This window comes from Lutzomyia longipalpis, chromosome 3, assembly GCF_024334085.1.
Source record: "Lutzomyia longipalpis isolate SR_M1_2022 chromosome 3, ASM2433408v1".
In the NCBI taxonomy this organism is placed as follows: domain Eukaryota; kingdom Metazoa; phylum Arthropoda; class Insecta; order Diptera; family Psychodidae; genus Lutzomyia; species Lutzomyia longipalpis.
In genome coordinates, this window is record NC_074709.1 from 6,741,561 (window position 1) to 6,766,785 (window position 25,225).

The 25,225-nt window shown below is 37.3% G+C and overlaps 4 protein-coding genes across 7 annotated transcripts in view; 1 reads left to right on the top strand and 3 right to left on the bottom strand.

The window, feature by feature from the left end:
• LOC129791713 (probable alpha-aspartyl dipeptidase) overlaps positions 1–24,943 on the bottom strand; it is a 29,389-nt gene extending 4,446 nt beyond the window's left edge. The window contains exons 1-3 of one of the 2 annotated variants that reach the window (XM_055830018.1): positions 24,531–24,932; positions 23,907–24,467; positions 22,303–22,369 (exon numbers count right to left, since the gene is read on the bottom strand). In XM_055830018.1, coding sequence (XP_055685993.1) covers positions 22,309–22,369; positions 23,907–24,467; positions 24,531–24,628 — 720 coding nt within the window. In that variant the 5' untranslated portion in view covers positions 24,629–24,932 and the 3' untranslated portion in view covers positions 22,303–22,308. Of the gene's footprint in view, positions 1–22,242; positions 22,370–23,906; positions 24,468–24,530 lie in introns of those variants that run through there. The other variant, XM_055830017.1, reaches the window with a different exon arrangement.
• On the bottom strand, positions 3,822–6,944 carry LOC129791712 (sphingolipid delta(4)-desaturase DES1). Its single transcript, XM_055830016.1, has 2 exons — positions 6,689–6,944; positions 3,822–6,542 (listed from the first exon to the last, which is right to left on the bottom strand). The coding sequence occupies exons 1-2, from the start codon at positions 6,722–6,724 to the stop codon at positions 5,613–5,615; spliced, it is 966 nt and encodes a 321-aa protein (XP_055685991.1). The 5' UTR covers positions 6,725–6,944; the 3' UTR covers positions 3,822–5,612.
• LOC129791711 (transmembrane protein 183) lies at positions 8,768–10,044 on the bottom strand. Its single transcript, XM_055830015.1, has 2 exons — positions 9,846–10,044; positions 8,768–9,780 (listed from the first exon to the last, which is right to left on the bottom strand). Exons 1-2 carry the CDS (start codon positions 9,892–9,894, stop codon positions 8,831–8,833), a joined length of 999 nt encoding a protein of 332 aa, XP_055685990.1. The 5' UTR covers positions 9,895–10,044; the 3' UTR covers positions 8,768–8,830.
• LOC129791702 (serine/arginine repetitive matrix protein 2-like) lies at positions 10,524–22,554 on the top strand. Of its 3 annotated transcripts, XM_055829989.1 has the most exons (7): positions 10,524–10,633; positions 10,783–10,936; positions 11,012–12,250; positions 15,657–17,000; positions 18,593–19,184; positions 21,308–21,518; positions 21,580–22,554. In XM_055829989.1, exons 2-7 carry the CDS (start codon positions 10,822–10,824, stop codon positions 22,210–22,212), a joined length of 4,134 nt encoding a protein of 1,377 aa, XP_055685964.1. In that variant the 5' UTR covers positions 10,524–10,633; positions 10,783–10,821; the 3' UTR covers positions 22,213–22,554. The 3 variants fall into 3 exon arrangements, with proteins under 3 accessions (XP_055685964.1, XP_055685961.1, XP_055685963.1); XM_055829986.1 differs by having other exon boundaries at positions 10,783–12,250; XM_055829988.1 differs by having other exon boundaries at positions 10,783–12,250; positions 18,596–19,184.
• Positions 24,944–25,225: the final 282 nt, after the last annotated feature.

The following is a 25,225-nucleotide window of genomic DNA, read 5'->3' on the forward strand; positions in this document are numbered from 1 at the left end:
GGATGCAACAAGTGATGCATGGGAGCTGTGCTTTATACATACATACATATCATACATAGTACGTCATGAAGAAGAGATCTATTTAGAAAACACCGGAAGTTTCCTCCATACCGCATAGCTATGTATGTAAGTATGTAGTCATGGCGCGCGTTTTACCTTTTACATCATGTCCTGCATATATATCAACACTTGTCATCATATCAATTACGTGAAAATTATCTTGCTGACGGATGTTGGCAAAAAATTAAATAATACCACCTCCCCCTTTTTGCCACACCGGAGATATACCTACTTGAGGTAAAACAAAGGCATTCCCCTGCTTATCACACACCTGATGAGTTTGATGATGGAAAGCTAGAAAGGTGATTTACAAGGGGTTTCCCGCGAAAATTTTTTTATTGAGGATTTCAGTTGATTTTATGTTGAATCCTTCCGATTCTGTTTACGTGATTAGCCATAGGATTAGGAAAAAATTAATCTGACTTAAGATGATTTATCTTTAGCAAAAAAATCTAAACTTACTCAATTACAGAGTCTATTTTAATTTCCAAATTTTTAGTTTTCTGATACTGCTGAAAATTAAATAAAAAAAATTAAACCCGAAGCCCAGAGATCATATCTCAAAACCCGAAGTCTCCGAGTGAAACCCCTAGAAGTGGTAACCCTGCTATTTAATGATTTTTTTTAAATGTCCCCTCCTACATTTTTATAAGGATTCGATTACTCAAATTTATTCAAATCAAGGGTAAAATTTCTCTACCAAATCCGCTTTAAGTTTTATTAAAACTAACTTTAAAAAATTGAGCCTCACTGTGAAAAACTAAGGCCTACTTAAAAAACCTTTTCAGACTTAAAAAACTTATGACTGACTTAGAAAACTTAAGCCTGACTTCAAGAACTTCAGGTTAGCTTAAAAAAAACTATAATTTCAGTCTCAAAAAACTAAAGTCTTGCCCGAAAAATTTTAATTCAGCTCAAAAACATATTCCTTGGTTAGAAAACTCCAAAACTCAAACCTGGCACGAAGAACTCATGATTGTCTTATAAAACTTATGCTTCACTTAAAAAATTTAATCTAAACTAAAAAACCTAAATTTGCTTTCAAAAACTTACTCTATCTTTAAATAACTTAAGTCTGGTTAAGAAAAACTAAAGCCACGTTTTAAAAAAAACTTAGCCAGAGCTAATAACTGAGCTTTTAGCAAAAAAAAAATTTGGCCTAAAAAAACTTTTCTGGAATCAAAAAGTTAAATCTAGCGTAAGAACCTAACTAAGGCCTAACTTAATAAAGAATTTAACTCCAGTTTGAACAAATTTATGGCCTTGTTTTTTTTTTCAAGAGCGCAGCTTAAAAACTGATTTTCAAGAAAAACTAGAATTTCCTTTAAGAAAATAGGTCTGTTTTCAATTCTATTAATGGGAAAAATTATAGTTAAACAGATGGAAACTTTTGATAAGAAGTTGAACAATGAAAGGAGATTATTCATTTTTAGGCCTGCAGAAGAAAATTGTAAAAGAAAATGCAGAACTTACCAATATGATCAAATAGAACTTTCATTCTTCATCAGAACTTTTTCTTTAATTAGAATTTTATTCTACGGATTCTACCGTACTTTGAATTTTTTTGTTATGCAGCAAATGCATCTGTGCTTCATATAGAATTTTGGAGTATTATTCCAGATGAGAATGTTTGCAATTGAAATCTCTAACAAATATCCTGTTTAATTTATTATTTCTACCAATTAATGGACAGGAAATTAAAAGAGATCATCTATTGAAACATATGCCCATTGTGCTCTACATATAGGTCATTTACAGCCCCTTGATATTTCGCAATTAATTTGGGAAACAGATTTTCCGTTGAAATGCGCGAATGACGGATTTATATGCTATGCACCTTGTCAGCATATTTAAGTGATCCACCGTCATCCCCCGCAACATATGCTCCCGAATAACTTCCATTGCTCTTCACGCCTGATAAGGAGAGAGTGGTTTTTTTTTGGTGCGTTTGGGCATGCATTATGGGGTAATTAGATAAGTATCTCGCGCATTTTTTCTCTAATTACAAATTGTTATCGATACGACAGAGAGCCCACATGTGTGGGTGATTATGGAATTGCTGTTTCATTTTCGGCGTAACCCACGGGCATTATCTAATAATAATTTTGGAAATTAAATTCATTTTGGCGCACTTAAATCAACCCGACAATGTTTACGTGTCCAGAAGCATGTTTGTTTATTCTTTACAGGTATTGACCAAAAATAATTTCAATTTTAGTTTTAAATTGAAAAAAAAAAGAACTTTTTCTGCATTTTTTTTAAATTATAATTAAATTGTTATAAATTAGTTTAAATAAAATAAAATTGATCAAAATGAATTAAATTATTTGCAATGGGTCAGTGAGGAAAATTAACTATTCAATCCAAAGTTATTAGCTATTAAAATCACGACCTAACTTCATGGCCACCCTGTGTAACCAAATGAAACAAAATGGCCCATTTGACGGCCATTTTGTATATTCGAAAAAGTTTTTTGTCTGTTTGGTTTGGCAGCGCAAAGATAACAATTAAAAGTAACAATAAATCAACCAAACAAATGTTTTTCTTAAAAAACGATCGATTCAAATTAGTTTAGTGGAATGTTTTCTAACTAAACGATAAAACAAAGAAAAACACCGATTCTAGTATCTTTTAGGATGAATTAATTTCTTTTAAGTAACAGATCTATTTGAGAATGGAATCGCTACAAATGAAAAATATACAAAAACATTGAAATACGGCATAAACAACAGAAAAAGTCGAGTTAGGATTGTTTTTGACGAGGCATCTGACGACCTAAAATGCTTTTTTTGTATTACGACTGTTTCTAACATTTGTTTTCAAGTAATTTTATCTTTTCGCGTTTTCTGTGAAAGGCGAAAAGAACTCACATATTCAACTTTTCCAGCAGGATTGGCAAGATCTGCAAAATATCGTCAAAATCTTATGTTATATGTCTGATTTGCAGTTTTATTTGAAACTAATTTCGTAGCATAGAAAGGCCTAAATAGCCCAACGTAACACTTAAGCCTCTAGATTAGGCCAAGAAGGCCAAGAAAGATATTTAAATTGATAAATGTTCCCTAAGAGCAGTCAAGATTGAAAGCGTAGGTTAAAATAACTTGATATCGAGTTAGGATAGTTTTACTCGGAGTTTCATTTTTGTTATTAAACGTCTGTTTCACGCGCTTGAATGAAACATTGAAGGTGAAATATGCTTTTCTGATGTATTTTTTCTTCTTATTTATTTAACATGTCTTCAGATCGAGTTAGGATAGTTTTACTCGGAGGTTCATTTTTCTTATTTAATGCCTATTTCACGTGCTTGAATGAAACATTGAAGCCAAAACAGGCTTTTCTGATCTATTTTTCCTCCTAATTTATTTAACATGACCTCAAATCGAGTTAGGATAGTTTTACTCGGAGTTTCTTTATTCTCATTCAACGTCTGTTTCACACGCTTGAATGAAACATTAAAGATGAAACTTGCTCTCCTGATGTAGTTTTTCTCTTTATTTCTTTTTCTTGCAAATGATGAAAACTTACCTCATCGTGCATAATGTCCTTTCTTTTGAACCTTTTGCGCAACTCTTCGAGATTTTAAAAGATCAGAAAAAACTTTTTCCTGATTTATCTTCCGAATCTCGTGGAATAGACACTTTTTAGCCATTATTACACAACTCAAAGCTTGTTGAATGATAAACGCAAATACCCACTAATGCTATCTCAAGGCCTCTCGAGCCTCTCGAAGATGGGAACGACGGAAAAAAAGATAGAGACAATTTGACAAAAATACAATATTTATTGGTTATTTAGTAATTCTTCTTTTATAGTAAATTACATAGAATTTTAGAATGTATTTTTTATACATTTTTTTTTACAATTTACAAAACATTTTCATTTAATTTTTTGCAAAGACTCTGCGAATTTTTGGTCAGGCGATGAGTCTTCTTTGAGGCATTTAATTAACAAGAATAAAGAGTGAGATGGAGCTTAATTTTGCGTTATGTGAAAAATCAATTTTAATGTTTTTAAAAAAAAGGATAGAAGAGAAGTAAACTTATAATGCAATTTTGCCATTCAATTTGCGAACTCTCATCTCACTGAGTGTGACAGGCAAAATAATTAAATTGATATTTTATTCTATATATCCAGCATCCATTGAATATTTTCCCCCTCAATTGCTTTTCACCTTATCGAATGATATTCACAATTAAACAATATCTCTCTGCATTTATCTATATACTTTTTTTATAGTTTCCCATGAGAATAAAAAGAGAAATTGCTGCGTCAGCAAAATGAATTTAGGTCAGGACGACCGGAATATCCTTTTAGATGAAAAATTCTGTTCAATATTCTATTTTATTGTTAAAAATATTTAGTTTTTGGCGCAGTTTTTTACGCCATTTCGACTAGATTGAGAATCTTTTCGGGGTTTTTCTTCGTTAAAATTCTTTCTATTGTTGTGTGAATTTTTATCAGCACAGCTGTGTGATCTTTTATCACTTTTTTTTTTGCAACTTCTCTGTGAGTCACCTGGTGTGACGAGAAAATTACTAATTAGCTGCTATTAAGGTGCGAAAATTGCAATACTTAGCGTGCACTCAGCACCTTCCCTTTCATGTCTTTTTAGCTGTGTTACTTTCAGACACAGCTTTTGTGTACCGAGCAAAATCGAAAGTCGTCAGATCGGGCTCAAACTTGGGATGGCCGTCACAATTTTTCATCTAAAATCGACCATAACTCGAAAACGGCTTGACCGATTTTGATCAACTTGAGCTCAAATGAAAGCTTTCAACAAACCCTACCACTCTCTAAAACATCCGAAGTTTCAAAAGTGACCGCTAGGGGGCCAAAAATCAAAAACAAAATTTTCGATGAGTTTTCGATGAATATCTCGAAAACGCCATTATCGATTTGCTTCACATTTTGATATATTATAGCCTACTATAACATCTATTTATAAAAAAAAATTAAAAAAATTTATGTCGCCATTTTGAAAATATTGAGTTCCAAGTTTGACATGTCATATCTCGGGTTCGTGAAACCCTACAAATGTCTAGAACATTGCAACTTCGAGAAATGACCACAAGAGGCGCTAAAGTCAAAAACAAAATTTTCGAAAATTTCGAACTCGAATATTTCGAAAATGCCATTATGGATTTACTTCAAATTTTAATATGTTATAGTTGAGGTTAAGACCTTTCCAACGATAGCTCAAACTCGAAAATCTATGGAGCCGTTCCCGAGATACGGCGTTTTAAAGATTTCTTGGGGGATGACTTTTCAACTTTTCCCGACTTTGCGCGTATTTAAATTAATTTGCGTTATAGTTTGCTCTCACAAAATTGGTACACTGAAAGAAACACAGCTCTCGTAAGCTTGGTCAGCTTACCAGTACATTTTATTATTATTTTTTTAAACTATAAAGAGGTATTTTAAATCCTGCTGTTGTCCCTTTAATTTCAACAATTTTTTTAAGGGAATCTGATGAAGAAACTCGTAAAGGTCGTCCTAAGGCAAAGGGGAGGGAGGAGGGGCATTAAGGGAATAAGGGGAAGAAATAAATACTTTTAGGAATCAAGTCCACGTGCCTTGCGCTTAATCCGTGCATAGGGTCCCACGGCGGGATCTGTGACAAAGTCATAGAGGACCTTGACCCATGACGAATGCTGGGGCATGTTGTCGTAGAATTCCGGGGCGATTTTGCGTACTTCCGGTAGCCGACTACCGGGTATAGCGGGGAAGTCGTGATGCTCATTGTGGTAGCCAACGTTGAAGGTGATCCAATTGAGGGGCCCGTAGTAGGAGTACGTTTCGAAGCCCTTGGCAAACATGTAGTGCTCACTGATAAAGTGCCCAGCAACCGGATGGAGGCCCATGGCGAGCACAGAGCCCAACACCAGGTATGCCATCACGCGCCATCCGAAGAAGTAAACCACGATGGCATCAAATGCCAGCTGAATGACAACATTGACAAATTCCAGCGTAGTCGGGGGCTTGGGGTTCACCACAATGGGGCGGAAAATGTAGAAGAATGGCTGCAGCACGACCCAGATGAACTTCCCAAACGTCGTGCAGAACAGCTTCGCCTCCAGGTACGTGGGGATGTCCGTGTCGGCCACTTCATCGCCCTGATATCGATGATGCTCCAAATGGTACTTTTTGAAGGAAATCGAAAAGGGCAGGCCAATGGGGAGATTGCAGAAGAAGCCAAACATCCGGTTTGCCATGGGCCGGGCATGCCCGAACGCTAAATTGTGGGAGATCTCATGCACAGCCAGCATCAGGGAGTGATTGATGACGCCCCCAAAACAATATGCTGCCAGGAGGATCGTCGTCCAGGAGCGATCTTGCATGACAAACAGCATAATCATCTGCATGAGCACCATCCCACCCGCAACGTACTTAAACATCGGATCATACCCAAACAACTTCTTAATTTGCGGGTACTTTTCCAGCATCAACTTCCGGCGACTGGCATGCGGTTCTTCCGTGTACACCTGAAAGTATACCCCAAAGACACTATCTCATCACCCATCCATCATCACACACATCCCCGCAACATCAATCAAGTGGAACCATCTCACGAGATTGGCGTCTTTATCTTTTTTTTATCAACAATTTCTCACATTTTTCCCATCCTTACCCACTCAAAATCCGTTCGAGACACCTTTTGCCCCATTTTCTCGCACTTCCCAGGCGCTCCTGCACTTCCGGGATGTCACTGTTTGGCAAATGAAACACCCACAGACACCACACCCACGAATTGATCGCCTATTTGCCGTCAATTGACTCACAAATCGCAAATTAATTTATTTTCTCTCAATAAAAAAAATCACGAAAGGGAATTTTTATCTCTTTCTTCTTCTTCTTCTTTGGAATTTAGTTCCAAAAGGCACCACTTTGGTGTTTTTGGCACTGTTGGTTGAGGAGAAAATGAGATGGATGTATTTCACTGCTATTCATCTCACTTACACGATCAGTTTTTCTCAATTTTTCCGAGTTTTCCGCTGAATTTCCCGACCGGGAGTTGGTTTTTGCAATCGGGAAGCGACGCTGCGACGATTGGCATCACTCGTTTGAAGAGTTCACGAAAATCCATTTCCGGGAAAACTGAGTCGTGTAAAATCCCCAACCGTCAAAATTTCCGCGGGTCTCAATTTCAGCACTGAGGGGCTCCTTGGGGGTAAAGGAGCACCCGGAAGTGTTCAAAGAGCTTCAAAAATGTGTTTTCTGGCAAAAGATTTGACGGAAAAACAAGAAAATTGCAATTTTTGGAAAATGAATTTCATTTGTCCGTTAAATATGAATATTTTCTTTTTCTTGGATTTGTCATCGCGCACGCATGTACTGGTAGAAATGAAATCCCAAAATCTATGCTCACTGGCTATTGGTGTACTGGTAATAATGAAATTATAAAAGTTAGTTTTTTCCAATTTTCTAATTTTCTGTGGAATTTTCCGGGAAAATGCGTTTTTTGGGTTCAGAGTGCCAGAAAGAACGCAAAATTGAGGTTATTTATAAATTTTCTATCAAAACAATGAAAAATCCAGGAAAAAACGTCAGTATAGGGGAGACCGGGGTAAAAATAGTCAATTTGCATAAATCCTTATCTGCAGGATTCCCCAAGGGCAAGAAAATTTTCTCGATAGGTCATTCTTATAGGAAATTTCCTGGCCTACAACTTTGTCTCAGACCACTTTTCTCTATCTCCACGGGAAATATGAGTTTTCGAGCTTTTCCTAAACCCTTCCGCTTCTGACTATTTTTAAACGCGGCGGGTAAATATAGTCACCAGTTGGCTAAATAAAGTCGGTCGAATTTTCCGACATTTCCAATGATTTTCCACCTGAGAGATTGATAGTAGTTGATAGCTAAACTTCTCACCTTTTGATCCGCGACAAGGAATATCACTTTTATACGCACTAAACCAGAGAATTTTGCGATTTTCTCAAACACGCCATTTTGTAACAAATGAATAGAAAATATGCCAAAAATTTCGATCTCCCATATGATTTACATGGGATGACTAGATCTACCCCAAGGGGTATGTTTTGATTCAAAAAATTGTAGAGAAAAATCATTAAAAGTTATTGAAGAATACACCTTGGCAACATTTTCTGCACTAATCCAGCTAGTGAGAAAAATTATCAGATGGGAAAACTGCTGAAGGAAATGTTCGGAAAACGCGTTTTTCTCAATACGCAAAAGTTTGGGAAATGGGCCAAAAATCTATTTTCATTTTTAACTCCCAAAGTACTGATCGGATAACCTCCAAATTACTGTCAAAAATTATAGGTTGGTAGGGCTTTCCACCCTAATTTTTTTCCGATTTATATTTTGGGAGAAATTGGCATTTGAAAATTCCAAAATGACTATTTTTACCCCGGTCTCCCCTACCGAAAAATTTAACATTTTCACTGAAAAAAAATTTTTTTTTTGACTAAAAAGCAATAAAATTGTGATTTTTTCATGGGTAGTTGGTTGGAAATTGTGGTAAGAGATGAATCAACACTCTTTATAACATTTAAACCCATTTTCTGACCGTTTAACATGTGAAAAACATACAAAATTCACGAAAAAGTAACAATTTTGTATGGGAGCTCAATGAAGGAAGACGTGAATAAAATTACAAACTACCCGATGCTATTCGTAGTAACTTCCTCTACTTTCATACAGAATTTCCCTTCAATCGGTTCAGCCGTTTTGGAGAAAATCAAACTTTTCAGTCAAAGAGTTTTATTTACATTAATTTGTGGTTCCTTTTTTTACATTTTTCTCTTCGAATTTAATCAGCAAAAAATGTACCTTCACGATCGTCACACGCAGAAAAATCACAGAGTTTCTTCACTGTTGTCTCGTAGAGCGGCGAGAACCAGTCGATGACTTGCACTGAAACCCCACTGTCGTACGTAATTGTGTGCACGATGCTCCTTTTGTAGTCCTCAAATTCCATCCGGAGCGCAAATTCGGAGAACCCCGTGGCGAGTGGTCGTGTGAGGGCTTTGAGGAATACATCGTGGGCATGGAAATGGGGCAGGGGGCGAAATTGGCGCGTTGAGATCAGCAGGACGTGACTATTTTCCTCAAGGTTCGTCTTCTTTTGGGCATTTGCCTCCTTCCGCCGTTGATTTGTTTCTCCTGTTCGTGGTTTGAAGGTGTAGATGAAGATCCACTGCTGCTTCGCACCAGGTTGCTGTACGAACCACGATGACGCCACACGGTGACCCACAAGGCATGCAGGATCCCTGCCAGCTCGTCTATTTACGCTCAAATTGAATGGGGAGTAAGTGTAGAAAAGTGTCCGGATGACGGCATTCCTCTTGTTCGGCTGCTTTGCCATCTTGTGCGGTCGAAGGGGAGCAGGAAGATCAATGTGGGGCGTGTAGAAGCGATGGTAGAGGTGCATCCAGAACTTCACCATCCGCACAACAGTGGCAGTCTTGCGGCAAATGAGGGAAAAACGTGAAATATCTTCGGGCATTATGTGCTCGGAAATTAACCACCAAACATCAAAGGAGTAATCAATGAAATCCTCTTCCGGAAGCTCCACTGCTGCTGCCACTTCCGCCACATTCTCAGGAACTTCCTCCCCGTCAAATTCTTCGGATGTTCCCTCCTCCAATTTCTCACCCTCAGCCAACTGAATCAATTTCTTGGTGTTATTGCAATCTCCAAAGGGTTTCTTCTTCCTCACACCAGGTACAGCAGCATTTGCACAGTCATTCAGGGAGAAATCTACGGAGGAAAAGCAAATATTTTCACTTCCATCTCCGGTGGGAAATCTTCTAGATAAACAAAACCTGATGCTGCTTGATATTTCTTGTTCTTGTCCTTTGCCTTTTTGGACATTTTCACAAAGCCAGATGCTACGAATCCCCGGGGAAGTGTGAAGGATGCATTTCTGGATGTTAGAAATGCAATTTTTTCACGTTTTTCACGCACGTGGAATTATTTGTTTTGATTTTGGACAACCCGGTGGGACTAATTTTCTTCTTCTTCTTCTTTTACTAACTTCGCGCACGTCAGTTGATGTACTGGTAGAAATGAAATCCCAAATGTTCGAGATTTTCTCACTCACACGGTCAGTATTTCACAATTTTCCAGCGTTTTCCGCTGAATTTCCCGACCAGGAGTAGTTTTTTGCAATCAGAAAGCGACGTCGCGTCGATTGGCATTAGGAATTTTGAAAATTTGCGAAAATCCATTTCCGGGAAAACCGATTCGTGTAAACTCCATAACCGTCAAAATTTCGAATTTTTAATCCGAACCGTCAAAATTTTTGTGGGCTTCAAATTCCGCACTGAGCGTTTTCCCGGAGATTCCGGGGTACACCGAGGTGCTCCCAGGAGCCCTAAAAATGTGTTTTCTGGCCAAAAATTTGGGAGAAAAACTAGAAAAACATGATAAATTGCTTTTTTAGTAAATCAATTTTATTTCCGTTGAATTAGTTTAATTTGGCTGTCGCGGTGAAAAAAATTGACCGTCACGAAAGTTTGACAGTGTGTTTACGTCAAAATACCGCCATGGTTTGGGAAAATTGGGGAAAAACTCGGAAAAGTCGATAAAATTGTATGATTTTAGTGTTAATGTGAGTAAAATTCACAATTTTAACACCCTATCTATCATCCCACATATTCAGCTTGGCCGGAAGTTGACTAGATTTGCGGAAAAATGGATTTTTGTGCATAACTCATTAACAATGACAATAAAAAATTTTGCATTTTTTCCTCATTTCAGTTTTAGCTTGTAGGAAGCACAGCGGGTGGGCATAGTGAAATGACGAGGAGTCGAGAACGTGAACGTCGACCGGAGCGACGGGATGAGGGGGCACGTAGGGGACCAAAAACACCCCCAGATCCGGGGCCGAGTACCGAAGGTGGCTCCCATGGAGGTAAGTGTTTGATGATGAGAAAAAATGTACAAAATGGAGTCGCCTGGCTAAATGCGTCCGGGTGTGCCAATGCAGGTCGTCGGAGATTCGGGAGTGGGCGCGGTGGGCGCTCGGGGTCAAAGGGGACCCGTTCGCGATCACCAAGGCGCGAAAATGCACGCACACGCGATGAATCTCGACGGAATCGCAGCACCAGTCGCCATTCGGGGGGCTCTCTCAGTGAACTACGGAAGGTTGATGACCTCTCGGCGGAAATAGCGCACTTACGGCAGCAATGTGCGGAGAAGGAGCGCAATTTGCAGAAGATGTTCAGTCAGTTGGAGTTCCCGATGCGTCCCGGAAATCCCAAAAAGCGTGATTTCCGGAATTCACGCTTCGGCCGTGCAAATAACACCGATCGAATGGCACGAGAGGAGATGAATCGACGCCACAGGGACTTCCAGGTGAGACCTGAGCCACAGCTAAACGCAACTGGGGTGCAGCAGCAGACGGAAAAACCGAGTGAGGTTATGATCTTCCGGGAGAATATGCCGTCGTACAACATTCCGTTGGAAATGATCCAGCACACAAAGACTCTGCCCTCGCTCATGTTCTCGTGCAGTTTACGCTCACTTGAGGCGCCCAAAACACCTAAAACTCCCCCCAAGGCCGACGCGCAGCTCGATTGGGACCTCGAGGGGCCACCAAAAGCCCCTCCGGCATTCGTACAGAACTTCCTGGACACCGTGGAGACTCCCTTTGAGAAATCAGCAACACCACCACCGGAGAAAGTCCCGGAAAAGTCTCCGGAAGCCCCGAAAATGCCCACAGAGGAACAGAAAGATGTAAAACAGCCGGAAAAGCGGAGAAGAAGCACAGAAAAGGCCAAAAAGGGCAAAGAGAAGGAAAAGAAGGGGAAGAAGAAGGAAAAAGAGAAGGAGGTGGAAGACATTGAGAAGGTGCGGGAGGAGTTTTTGGTGAAGAAGATCGTCGTAAAGGCGGAAAATGCTGAAATACATCAAGTGCCGAAAGAGAAGGAAGTGGAGGAAGTGAAGGAGAAGGAGAAGAGTGCGAAAGAGGATGTGGCCAAGTGTGAGTTGAAGGAAGAAGTGGAGAAAAGTGCAAAGAAAGTGGAAGCTGCAAAAAGCCCCAAAAAGGAAGAAGTGACAAAGAAGGAAATTGTGGGAAAAATTGAGGCTGCAGAAATGTGTGAGAAGGAAGCGGAAGTGACGAAATGTGAGAGGAAGGAGGAGGTAAAAAGTGAAAAGGAAGTGAAAGAAAGGAAAAAGAGTCCATCATCTACAAAGAAGAAAGTCCCTGATCCTCCGGCAAAAGGTGAGTCTTTTCATTTTTTTGTTTTATTCATTATTTTTTGTGTTAGAAGTTAATTTTGAAGAGTTAAAAAAAGAGGTTTACTGGTTTTGTTATAGAAATTCTCTGAGGAAATAAAGCCTGTAAATTAGCTCTTCCCTCGGATGAATTAATTAATTTTATTTTCATTCAGATAAACATTTTTTCTTGCTAAGAAAAAACTAAATAATTTTTTATGCTTTAATTTATTACTTTTGAGGGTTGAATTAAGCACTACTTAGGCCTAAAAAAAGCACTGTTGAGGCTTAAAGGGGTTCATGCGACTTTATATAAAGGCTTTCTCTATCACAAAACAATTTTCACCCATTTAATTTTGTAGAGAATAAAAAAAAATACAAAAATCACGAGAGAAACTCCCCAATATCCACTAGGATCCCAAAAAAAATGCAAATAAAGATTGCCAAAAAATGCAAAAGATTCCGTCGCCATTTGCAATTTTTGTCCCTCTGAAAAATGTTTCAAAACATTTTTGTAGACTTGTCGCGCATTTTCCGCGGAGATTTTTTCCTTTTTCAATTAATTTTGCATAATCAATTGGGATGCAGAAGACGATCGGAAAAAAAAGCTTCTCTTTTTTGTCGCTGTGGCGCTGTCATGCCATTTTGCGCAAATAATATCAAATATCAAATTCGCATTCGTTGAGACTTTATAAATATTAGCAAAATGTTTTATAAAAAAAAGCAAAAAAAAATGACATTTGATGAAAAAATATTCTTGTAAAAAATCGGATGATCGGAAAGTGCTGCACTTTCCGTTCTCATGGCAATTGAAAATTAAAAATGCAACACTTTCCGATGGACCGATTTTTATGACAAAAAGATATTTTTTCTCAAATAGCAATTTTTTGTAAATATTGTTACAAAACGCTTAGATTTTATTTATAATGCATCAAAAAATGAAAATTTGAGCAAAATAATGTGAAAAACTTGATATTATTTGCGCAAAAAAACATTTCAGCGCCACCGCGGTAAAAAAGGGAAGCTTCACTTTCCGATCGGAAAGGCTGAATGCAGCCTTATTGATAATGCAGAATTAATTAGAAAAACAAAAAAAAAACTCCGCGGAAAATGCGCGACAAGTCTACAAAAATGTTTTGAAACATTTTTCAGAGGGACAAATATTTGCAAATGGCGACGGAATCTTTTGCATTTTTTGGCAATCTTTATTTGCATTTTTTTTTGGGATCCTAGTGGATATTGGGGAGTTTCTCTCGCGATTTTTCTATTTATTTTTATTCTCTACAAGATGAAGAGGGTTAAAATTGTTTTGCGATAGAGAAAGTTTTTACGTGGCCCGTGCATGAACTCCTTTACTATTTATGAGGCTTTTACTTCACAATTTGATTTTTTTGTGATTTAAATCATCAAAATTAATTTAAAAATTGGGAAAATCATATAAAGAATTAATTTTTTCTCACACTCAACCAAAGAAATTCGGCAATAATCCCCAAAAATGAGATAGAGGGGGTTCTTAAGGGATAATCTGGAGCATGAAAATCGTCTTTTTCCCCACGAAAAAATGTTAATAGTCTTTTTTAAATGATTTTTGCATTGATTTGAATGTTTAATATTATTTTTCCGTGGCCATTGTAGTCTAAATCTTTCAAAATAAAATCAATTTTAGCCTTGAACTCCTTTTAGGGAAATTCTACAACAAATCCGGTAAAGCTCTTTATTGACAAAATGCTCCAAAAATTGCAAATAAAAATTTGCTGACGCTGCTGTTTAATTTTTTCAATTACATGTAAAGTTATTTGTTTACATGATTTTGAACAAGAAATGGTTGGAAAAATAATTTAAAAAAATGATTTTTCTTTCAAAAATGTTTTTTTTTATTCAAAAAGTTTGTTTTACATTAAAGGAAAATATTAATTTGTAAAAGATTTGTAAATTTTCTTCAAAGTTTTAAATGTCTTCATATTATGTAAAATTACTGAGTAGTCAGAAACTTAGGGCATGTTCAGTTTTTGATTTAAGACGTTATCTTAAAGATTGTTGACGTTAAAAATAATATTTGAAAGTATTCTTTTGTAAGAAAAAATATAAAATATTCTAAAATTGTTTATTTACGTTATTTCGGTAAATAAAAACTTCTTCTCCTATTCAAGCATTCCTTAACATTTGAGTTAAATAAAACTAGCTAAAATATATATTTTTTTACGGAGATTACGCTTCTTAAGTTTCTTAACAATATTAAGAATTATTTCATGAGGAAAGAATGGGATGAAGAAAGGGAATAAGTTCAATTTCAACAAGCTTTTTCCTTAATAATGGAGTTGAAAAACAATTTTTACGATCTTTCCCATAAAAGTATCAGAGAATTTTACAAACCTTTAACAAATTAATTTTACCTGTACTTAAAAAAAAAACTTTAACAATTTTAATAAATTCAACTTTCTCAAATATGATGCAAAAAAATTCTTTACAATTTTATTTCTGTTCAAAATGTTTTGTTTTTTTTTTGTAAATTACTTTTCACTTAATTTTACAAATTCATTGCAATTTTATTTTTAATTAAAAAAAATTATTTTGCTACCAATATTTTTCTTTATATTATTTATGTTAAATTAAAATGTAACGAAATGTATGTAAAGAAAAAAGCATGTAAAGAAATACATTGTTTACGTGTAAAAATGTAGGGGAACCTGGGGTAAAATGGTGAATTTTACCCCAGGTAAAGGAGTTCCGTAGAAATATTTGAGATTTCCCATGACAACTATCTTATAGGAAATTTTTCCTATAGTTTAAAAGTTATTTAAAAAAAAAAAACGCCAAATTCACCATTTTGCCCCAAGGGCTACTTTTTACTATCAGTGTTCTACGAGAAAACCCGGAAAGTTTTTTTTTTTTTTAGAAAATTCAGATTACATTCGTGTTTAGCAATAGTTAATTTATCTATAAATGCATTTGGATCGAAAAAAAATTGCAGAGAATTTCGCCAAAACTTAATTTGTTGTTGAGAGGTCAGAGTAACTTTGAGGTTCAAAAAATTTGTTTTTCAAATAAAAGCCAAAATATTGGATCAATTATTATGAAACTTTCTAGGCTTAGGCAGGGGTATGAAGTGCAACTACTGACAAAATTTGACAGATTAGTAGCCACTACTTTTTGAGATATAAATTTTAATATTTTTTCCGATTCACCATTTTACCCCACATACCCCTAAACATACCTCCCAATCCTGTTCAAGATAAAAAAATTAAGAATAAAATTTCAATCTTGCAACAAAGTTTAAGATTTCATTTTTGCGATAAGAAAATGTGCAAGATGAGCTAATTTAGCGTCTTTGAAGGGAAATTTCTCCTTTTATTTCATTCAATGAGCAAACAGAGCAAAACATTCACAAAAGAAAATATTTTTTTTTATTAAAGAAAAATCCATTGAGACAAAGAAGAACGATAAACAAACTATTGCAAAGAAAATCGCACAGAAGAGGAAGAAGAGGCTCAGCTCATCAACTAGCACGAGCACCACATCAACATCAACGTCAACGTCAACTTCGTCGTCATCTTCATCGGATTCGGACGATGATTCGGATTCGGATTCAAGCAGCAGCAGCAGCAGCTCAAGTTCCTCCTCATCGTCGGAGAGTTCCTCAACGAGTGGTGAGAGGGTTGTGAAGAAGCGCATGCGGCGGAAGAAGGGGATGCCGGGTGAGAGGAAGAAGACAACGTCGGAGAAGCAGAAAGTGGAGAAATCAGCAATTCCCACCGAGAAGCCAATTGATGAAGTTCTTGGCGTGGAAACAATGCCTCTCCTTCTGCCGGTGGTTGTACCCAAAGTCCTGGACACATCGCAGCAACAACAGCAGCAGCAGCAGGAGGAGGCTGTTGTGGAGAGTACGCGTGAGATTGAATGTCACACACCACCGCTTCCGCCGGAAATGATTAATATTTCCCCGGAAAAGAGAGCTCCGATCGTGATGAAGTTGGCGAGTAAGATGGAGAAGGTGACGCCAACAATGATTCCAGCAGCAATGGCTCAAGATGCCGATGATGAGGACTTCACGGAGAACTTGAGGGCAAAATCGAAGAGTCCCTCCGAGGATAGTGATGCGAAACTCGTGACAACAACATGTGGTCCGGAAGTGGAGGAACGTGCAGCTGCCTTCAGGGCGGCGGCCGAGGAGGAGGAACGGGCAAAGAGGCGACGCTACAGGAGCCCATCGAGGCAGAGTAGCAGCAGCAGGAGGCATCATCGAAGTCCTCCGCCTGAGAAGCACAGACGCTCCTTCCGGGACCAACGACGTTTCGTATCGCCATCGCCGGAGCGTGGGCGGCATCGACGCACCCAGAGGGATTCCACACCCCCACGGAGGCGTCGATTGTCCCCGAGGCCGTCGTCCCGCCGACGCCGACGCTCTCGTTCGTGGTCACGCAGCATCAGCCGGTCAAGATCACGGAGTCGTAGCCCAAGTCGCGAGAGGGTACGCCGGAGGAGCCCCTGGAGGCCACCCAGTGTCACAGGATTGAACTTCCTCACGGACAAGCGCCCACAGTGGGATGATTGGGACACAGTGTACGAAAAGGCGAGCACTGATAGGAATTTCTACCCCTTTGAGGGGGCAAACTTCGACCAGAGACGTCCGGAAGTTAATTCAGCGTGGACTGTTCCACCCGGTCCAGTTTCTCCGCCTCATCGTATCTCACTCGATGATCGAATCAATTCGGCTCTCAATGAGCCCATCCGGGAGATTCCAGAGCGACCAAATGTTGGTAAGTCAATGGAGAAAAAAACCTTTTTTTCTATCCCGTTTAATCCTCCCTTGTCCGATGGTGTCTTCAAGATTTCACAGCTATTGCTTTTTAGTTTGTTGAGAAAATTATTTCTTGGCTTGAAAGAATATAAAAAAAAATTTTTAAGGGGATTTCTCACAGAATTATATCGAAGAAAAATTGTTCAGGAAAACTTACAAAATTTTTGAAATTCTTATGATTTTTTTCAAGTCCTTCAAGTCCCATAAATACCATAAATTTTCTCATAAAAAACTCAGAATTGTTAATAAAAAAAATTCCAATTAAATAATTAGAAAAAATAATTGTTTTTTTTTAAATCCTTCAAGTCCCATAAATCCCATAATTACTCATAAAAACTCTTAGAATTGTTATTATAAAAATTGTTATTAAATAATTAGAAAGAAAATTTGTTGGAAAATATTCTTTAAATCCTATAAACCCCATAAATCCTCTAAATACTAAAAACTTGATAAATTTCTTTGTAAAATTCTCAAATATGTTTTCAAACACAAGCAAATACATAATGGGATTCCATAAATCATTTGAAATCCTTGAAAATGTATTATAAATACTTCAAATTGCATTAATCCCAGTGATCCTAAAATCAAGAAATAAGTCGCGTAAATCCTCTTCAGAACTCTCTTAGATTTTTAATAAATTTACCATAAAATAATAATAAAAAAATCGAAATCTCATAAATTAAAGAATATATTTTTAAAAAAATATTTTCATTGTTTAATTATATTACTTTTAGAAAATTGAAATATTAAAAATTCTATAAGTCTTACAATTACCATAAATATTTTTTTGATTAATTTACTTTATGAATAAATAATCTTTAAATGTAAAAATAATAAAAATACTCAGTACTTAGGCAAAAAACTTTAAAAATAATTTGTTTAAGTCCCATAAATCCTGAAATCCTGCAAATACTGAAAATTCATACATTAAAAATTATTCAATGGAGTAAATAATTGAAAAATAACAAAAAACAATTTTTAAATTAAATTAAAAATATGTTGTGCGCAAGAAAAAAAAGCATGCCATGAAAAAAGATGCGTGAGAGAAAGACGAAAGATAAGAAAACACATTAGTGGGAGTGAGAGGGAATGAAAAAAAATGTCAGGAAAAAATGTCATGATAATTTTTTCTTGACATTCTTTTCCTGCATAGCACCATAAAGCATTTTGTGCCAAAATCCCGTAAGTACCAAAAGTCCCATAAATACCTCATTAAAATAAATAAAAACAATAAGTTTTAAATTAAATATAATTAAACTTTTTTATATAAAACTCCCCTAAGTATCATAAGTCCCATAAATACCTCATTAAAAATTTAAAAAAAAACAAATAAATTAAATAAATGAAGTAAATAACTTAAAGAGAAATAAAAAAAAAAGTAAATACCAAAAACAAATAACTTTAATTCCCAGATTCTATTTAATCAAATGTTAATGCAAAAAATAAGGGAATCTAAAGAATCCCCTCAATTGAGATTGAGTGGCTGGGCTTACCTTATTTCAGTCTACACAGAAGGTTTGATGATTAATTAACGGATTTCGCTTCTTCCAGCAGTTCCAGTTGCGCCTTATCAGCAAAACTACCATCATCAATTTCCAACGTACACAGGCACTGGCTTCCCACGACCGTACCATTCCACCAACGAGTATTCTCTGTACACGGAGTCCATTTACCATCACAATACGCTGCAGCAGCAGATGATTGATCCCACCTTCCAGCATGGGCGGCAGCAGCAATCTTCCAATCTCATTAGCATTCAGCAGGTGGAGCAGCCGCAGCAGCCGAAGCCGCAGAATATTCTGCAGAAGGGGAATGTGATTGAGGTTGTTCCGGCAATTCATGCGCAACAGGAGGTGGCCGTCACGACGCCTAAAGCTGCGACAACACCGCAAAATCCAGCAGCGTCTCCGTGCACGGCTGCGCGGAAGCCGTTTTTTCCACCACTGGGAACACCGATGAAGGTCACAAAGACAGCTGAGCAGCGGAAGGTAATACGCGAGAAGAAGCGCATGGAGAAGAAGATGCGGAAGAAGAAGTTGGAATTTGAGTTGAAGCAACTGCTGTCGGGTTCCCAGGCGGTTGACATTACGTCCGAAGAGATTCTCCCCGAGGGTCCGGCACCCGAGAAGGAGAAGACAAGCAGGTGAGTGGTGGAATAAACTCCTTTAGCTGTGTTTCTTTCAGACACAGCTTTTGTGTACCGAGCTAAATCGAAAGTCGTCAGATCGGGCTCAAAATTGGGATGAGCACGAATTAGGGTCCCCACATTCCAAAAAAAAAGTATGCGCCAAAAAAATTTTTTTTCCGGCCGTTGAATAACCCCCAAAATTTGTTTTGCCTATATCTCAGCCCCTATTATAGCTAAAAATCTGAAATTTTGATATGTTATAGGGGCCATCAAGACCTTTCCAACGATACCTCATTCTCGAAAATCGGTCAAGCCGTTTAGTCAATATGGCCGCCACAATTTTTCATCGAAAATCGACCATAACTCGAAAACGGCATGACCGATTTTGATCAACCCTGGCTCAAATGAAAGCTCTCAACTAACCCTACAACTTTCTTGAACATCCGAAGTTTTAAAAGTAACCGCTAGGGGGCCAAAAATCAAAAACAAAATTTTCGATGAGTTTTCGATTAATATCTCGAAAACGCCATTATCGATTTCCTTCATTTTTTGATATAGTATTATAGCCTACTATAACATCTATTTATAAAAAAAAATTAAAAAAAAATTATGTCGCCATTTTGAAAATATTGAGTTCCAACTTTGACATGTCATATCTCGGGTTCTACAAGTCCGATTTTAATCAACTCAAGCGCAAATGAAAGGTTTCGTGAAGCTCTACAAATGTCTAGAACATTGCAAGTTCGAGAAATGACCGCGAGAGGCGCTAAAATAAAAAACGAAGTGTTCGAAAATTTCGAACTCGAATATTTCGAAAATGGCACTATCGATTTGCTTCAATTTTTGATATGTTATAGTTCAGGTTAAGACCTTTCCAACGATAGTTTAACACTTGGAGGACCCAACATTTGGCACAACGCGGAGGATCAAATTGGTAATAACTACCAGCTGATAAAATATGCTCAATAATTAATTCACTGAAAAAACAGTTTGTGCTTCGACTGTCGGTTTTACTACTTTTCTAAGTACCAATTAAGTTGAAAAAGCACCACTTTATTTCTCAAATATCTATATAGAGGCGCTGCTGGTTATATTTTCACACAATATCGCTTTCTTTTCAAAAACCGATTATTCAACTGAAACTTCTTCTTCTTTTTTTTTCTTAGTTTTAGGTTATATTTGTTAAACAATAATACAAAATGTGTGGTGTTTTCCTGAAATTCGGCTCTTCCTGGGGATTAGGAACTTCATTTTTTGCTTCTTCAGGGGTTGAGATGATTTTCCTCAATTTTCATGAGAAAAGAAAAAAAGAAGAAGATTCTATATCGATATTGAATATCGATATCGATAATATCTTAAAAATCAAAAAAAAAGGAAGAAGAAGAATTTTGGTGCTTATCCAAGTACAAAATAAGTAGTAAAATGTCGAATTTGGTACTTGAAAAGTTAAAATTCTTTCAGTGTTATTAATCAGTTTATTGAACAAGGATCGAAAGTTTCACTAATTCTCAATCTCCTTCAAGCATTCCTACATCGAATTACTAAATATTTAATTTAGAAAATCGTTACTGAAAAAAAATTGCGTAAAATCGATGCAAAATTGCCAATTCAAACGACTTTTTTAGCTACAATTTTACATAATTTATTATTGCGCCTAAATATTCACAAACTTTGATTCTTTAAGTAACTTTTTAATCACTTCCGGCAATAAAATTAATCCACATTAATGATTTTTGACCGATGAAAAGTGAACAAGAGTACTTTATTTGGGAAATATGGGGAAACATAACCTCAAAACACTGGCTAAAATGCATGGGATTTTGACTGGTAGTTATTACCAATTTGATCCTCCACGTTGGATTCTGACTTTGACCTCAATTATCTTCCAAAGAAAAGACTTTTCTCGAGATTTTCTTTCTGCTATCTTAAAGTAATTAAAATTCCCTACACATAGATGCTAAATTCATCGAGATAGGTCCAATAGATTTTATTCTGTGACGATTTTAAGGTTTCAATTGGTAGCAAGTACCAGTAAAGTCCTCCGATTGTTAAATTTAACTCTCAAAAAATTGGTACACTGAAAGAAACACAGCTCTCGTAAGATTGGTCAGCTTATCAGTACATTTTCTTTCGCACAGCGTCGTGACTGTTGTGAAGAAAGTAATTTTTTCGGATGGTGTCATTCCGGGAGCGAGTTCATCGGATTCAGGGGTATCGTCATCAGATGAATCCATTGCGCAGGAGACACTTACGGGGATGACGATGAATCAAGTGAAGAAATTCCGGAAGCAGCGACGGAAGAAGAAGGAGCAAAATAAGGAGAATTCATTGATTGTGGACAAAGTTGAGGTAAAATTTACTTTTTCTTCTCATTTGACGATTATTTGAGGGATTTATTGTTGTTGGGCAGACGTTGCCACCTGTGCGGGATCCACGATTGCGAACGGAGAGCATCAAGACACCGATAAAGGAGGAAGATACTGCCAATTATCCACCTCCATCGCCACCACCGGGTGATCCACCGCCGTACATTGTACAGCCGATGCTGAAGAAGGAGATTCAGGAGCGCCCCAAGAAGCTCCTTTACTTCAATGCCGTTCACAGGGAGAAGCGAATGGATATCTTCTCAATCTACGTTCCCCCGTCGGCTTTTGTCAAGATGCAGGATCCGCGTCTGCAGAAGCGCCCAATGTTGACGCGTCGACGCATCGCAGCGCCCCTCTTTCCGGTAAATACCTACCCGCGGCCACCGCAGCCGTATCCGCATTTGCCGCCGGTTCAGGTGTCCCCAGCAACGGGAATCCGGGCTCCACCGCCGCCGCCGCCAGCCTACAGTGTTCCACCGTCGCGGATTCCCGTCTTGGGGCATCCAACGCATGCACCTCCTGCTATTCTACCCTTCCCGCCGCCCCCGCTCCATCCCCCGCCGCCTCTTCCGCCTTCTCATCCGCCCCTGCCGATGCACGCACCCCCACCAATGCCCCACTACCCCCCAAGTCCGTACTACATGAACAACGGGCCCATCCCGCCCAATAGGTACTGAATGCGTGTGAGGGAGAAAGAAAACAGAATCTACGCAGAGTTTTATTTTATTGTCACAAAGTCAGTACAATGAACGAGAAGAAGAAAAATTAAAGAATCATTCCCTCAAAAGGAAGCTCATATCCGAATTTGGGGGTACTTCAACGGGAGTCTTGGATCTGGAAGAAGAACAGAAGAAGAAAACATCCCGTAAGTAAATAAATATCAAAGAATTGTAATCTCTCTGACTGCACTGATTCCTCAAAATCCCCTAAAAATAATGTTAATTAGGGGAGAAGATTATGGCGATTTGTTTCACGTTGAAAAGATAAGTGAAATATATTAGACACATTCATGAAACAAATAGCAGACTTTTGATATTTTAGCAGGGACACAAACCAAAAATTGGATTTTATTATTTTCTTCAAAGGAAAATTTTTTTCTTGAAAGAAAAAAATATAATTTTGATAGAAAAGATATTTTCTTTAAAGAACAAAAAAATGTTTGAATGAAAAAATTTTTTCTTGAATGAAAAAATTATACATATTTTTGGAAGAAAAAATAATTTCTTGAAAAAAAATATATTTTCATGAAAAAACATTTTCTTTAAAAAAATTTTTTTTAAAGAAAAAAAAATTTCCTAGAAAGAAAAAATTATATTTTTGAAAGAAAAAAAAAATTTTGATAGAAAAAATTATTTTCTTGGAAGAAAGTATTTTCTTGAAAGGAAAAAAAATATTGAAAGAAAAAAAAATATTTTTAGAAGAAAAAATTACTTTCTTGAAAGAAAATATTTTCTTTAAAGGAAAAGCATTTAGAGTGTGTGATGGAGGTGGAAAACATGGTAGGTAACAAATTGCAGATGAAGTTGAGCACATAAGGATGATTTTGTTGGTCGAAATCAGGATGACATCAGACGTGTTAAAAGGTAAAAAATAAACATTTTTTAGGGTTTCTAAATTAAACTGAATTTTTGCAAAGAAATCAGAATATTTTGAAACATAAAAAAAAAGTATTTTTGTTTTATTTAAAATAGAAATTTTGGGCCGAAATCAGTAGAATATCGGGCATTAAAGCATCCATCTTTAGAACCACAATTTAATTATTTTTACGAATTTTACTCGTTGAAATTAAGTATGAAATCAGGGATATTTCTGCGTAGAATTTTTTTTTTGAAAAGGAGTTTATTCGTGGGCATACAAAAAAAACTTCCTCGTTTGTGAAGCAATTTCAAAACGATTAATCTTGCAGAGAAGGAAAAGAGATTTTTTTTTTGATTCTCTACATGATAAATCCAAAATTGTTCTACAAATGAGAACGTTTTTCATATAGCCATGAATTAACCTCCTTTGATTTTCTTTTAAACTACAGTTTTTCTTTTTTCAAGATTTCCGAAAATTACCAAAAAACATATTTCTTGGGAAAAAATTTTAGGAAAAATTTGCATGACCATCACTGTGAAATTCTGATTTGGCTCAATTTTCCAATTTAAAAGAATTTCAGTCTCGCGAATTAAGACAAAAAAGTTCAGAAAAAGCTCAAATAGTTGAAGAATTTTATAAATTGAACTTAAAAATAGAAATTCAGAGCAACGTCGAGCATTGCTTGAATCTACCATCCCTGTGGGTCATCCATAAATCTTTCAGAGCTCTCAATTGACGCATAAATCCATTGAAATTTCTTATCAATGTCACACAAGAAGAGGTGAGTACTCACTTCATGAAGAGGCGAGCATTAAAGTCCCCAAGGAGGGTCATTTTGTCATCTTCCACATGGAGGTACGTTCCCTCGCGGAGTCCCAGAACGGGGATTGCGTTGAGATGATGAAACTCCTCAATGCGCTGCTGGCGTGTCTCACCGTGATGCGTACTGCCGGGCAGGGGGTCCAGGTAGTGGGGATTAATGTTGAATGGCACAAGGGCGAGAGCATCGAATGTGGGCGGGTAGACGATGGGCATGTCGTTGGTTGTCTTTATGCTCACGGTGGCAACATTCGTTCCAGCACTGCTGCCCACGTAGACAGCCTCACCGCTGAAGATGCGCTCCCGGATGGGCTCAATGAGCTTTCGTTCGTGCAGAAGCTTCAGCAGGAGGAAGCTATTCCCACCTCCGACGTAGATTGCATCGGCTTTGCGAACAGCCTCCACGGGATCATCCTTCCGGTGAATGCCCTCAACTTCAAAGCCCCAGGAAGTGAGGACGTCACCAACTTTCTTTGTGTACTTATCGTAGTTAAAGAGAGCGTACGGGATGAAGAGAACTTTCGTGACGTTGTGCCTAAAAGACAGAGATTCAGATCAAAACTCCTCAAAACGAAGAAAGAGAGAGATTTCAACTCACTTCCTGAAGAATTCCGTAAGTGCCTCCCGGGAGTGTTGGAGGTACTCGTGTCCGTGGACCTTTGACGAGGAGATTAAGAAGAGATTTCGCCTGACCATCTTGCTACTTTGGAATGTCAACACCAACTGGATGGAGACTTTTATGGGATTCCTGAGTAGATGATTGTGTACAGGCAGCTTTATCAGCTTGTTGAGCAGATTAGTAGCTTTATCGCAAGTCTACCCCTCAAGTCTCGTCGTTGTGGTTTCACCCAGACAATGTGCAGCATTTAATACATTTTTGTGAAAATATTCCACAAGAAATTTTTTGGGGAAATAAAGGAAGCTCTAAAAGGCAAAAAAATCCGCAGTAAAATTAAAGGAAAGAAGTTCTTTTGCTTCTCTTCGTTGTGGCTGCTTTGACAACTACAACATATGATGGGTTGCAGTGCGGCCAGGCCGTTGTGTCGTTTCTGCTAAAGATCTCTTCGAAGATTATGGGAACAACGTCTGAGGATTTCGTTAATTAATTAATTAAATAAATTCTAATTTGATAATTCTACTAAAGAAAAAAAGAAAAAAATTAGTAAAAATAAGTTTAAGACTCTTATTAAAACCAAAATAGGAATTAATTGTTCTTAAATGAATTTATGAATTAATAAAAAATATTTCTTTGATAAAATCACTAAATTAATCTTTTTATTTAAAATTCTCCGT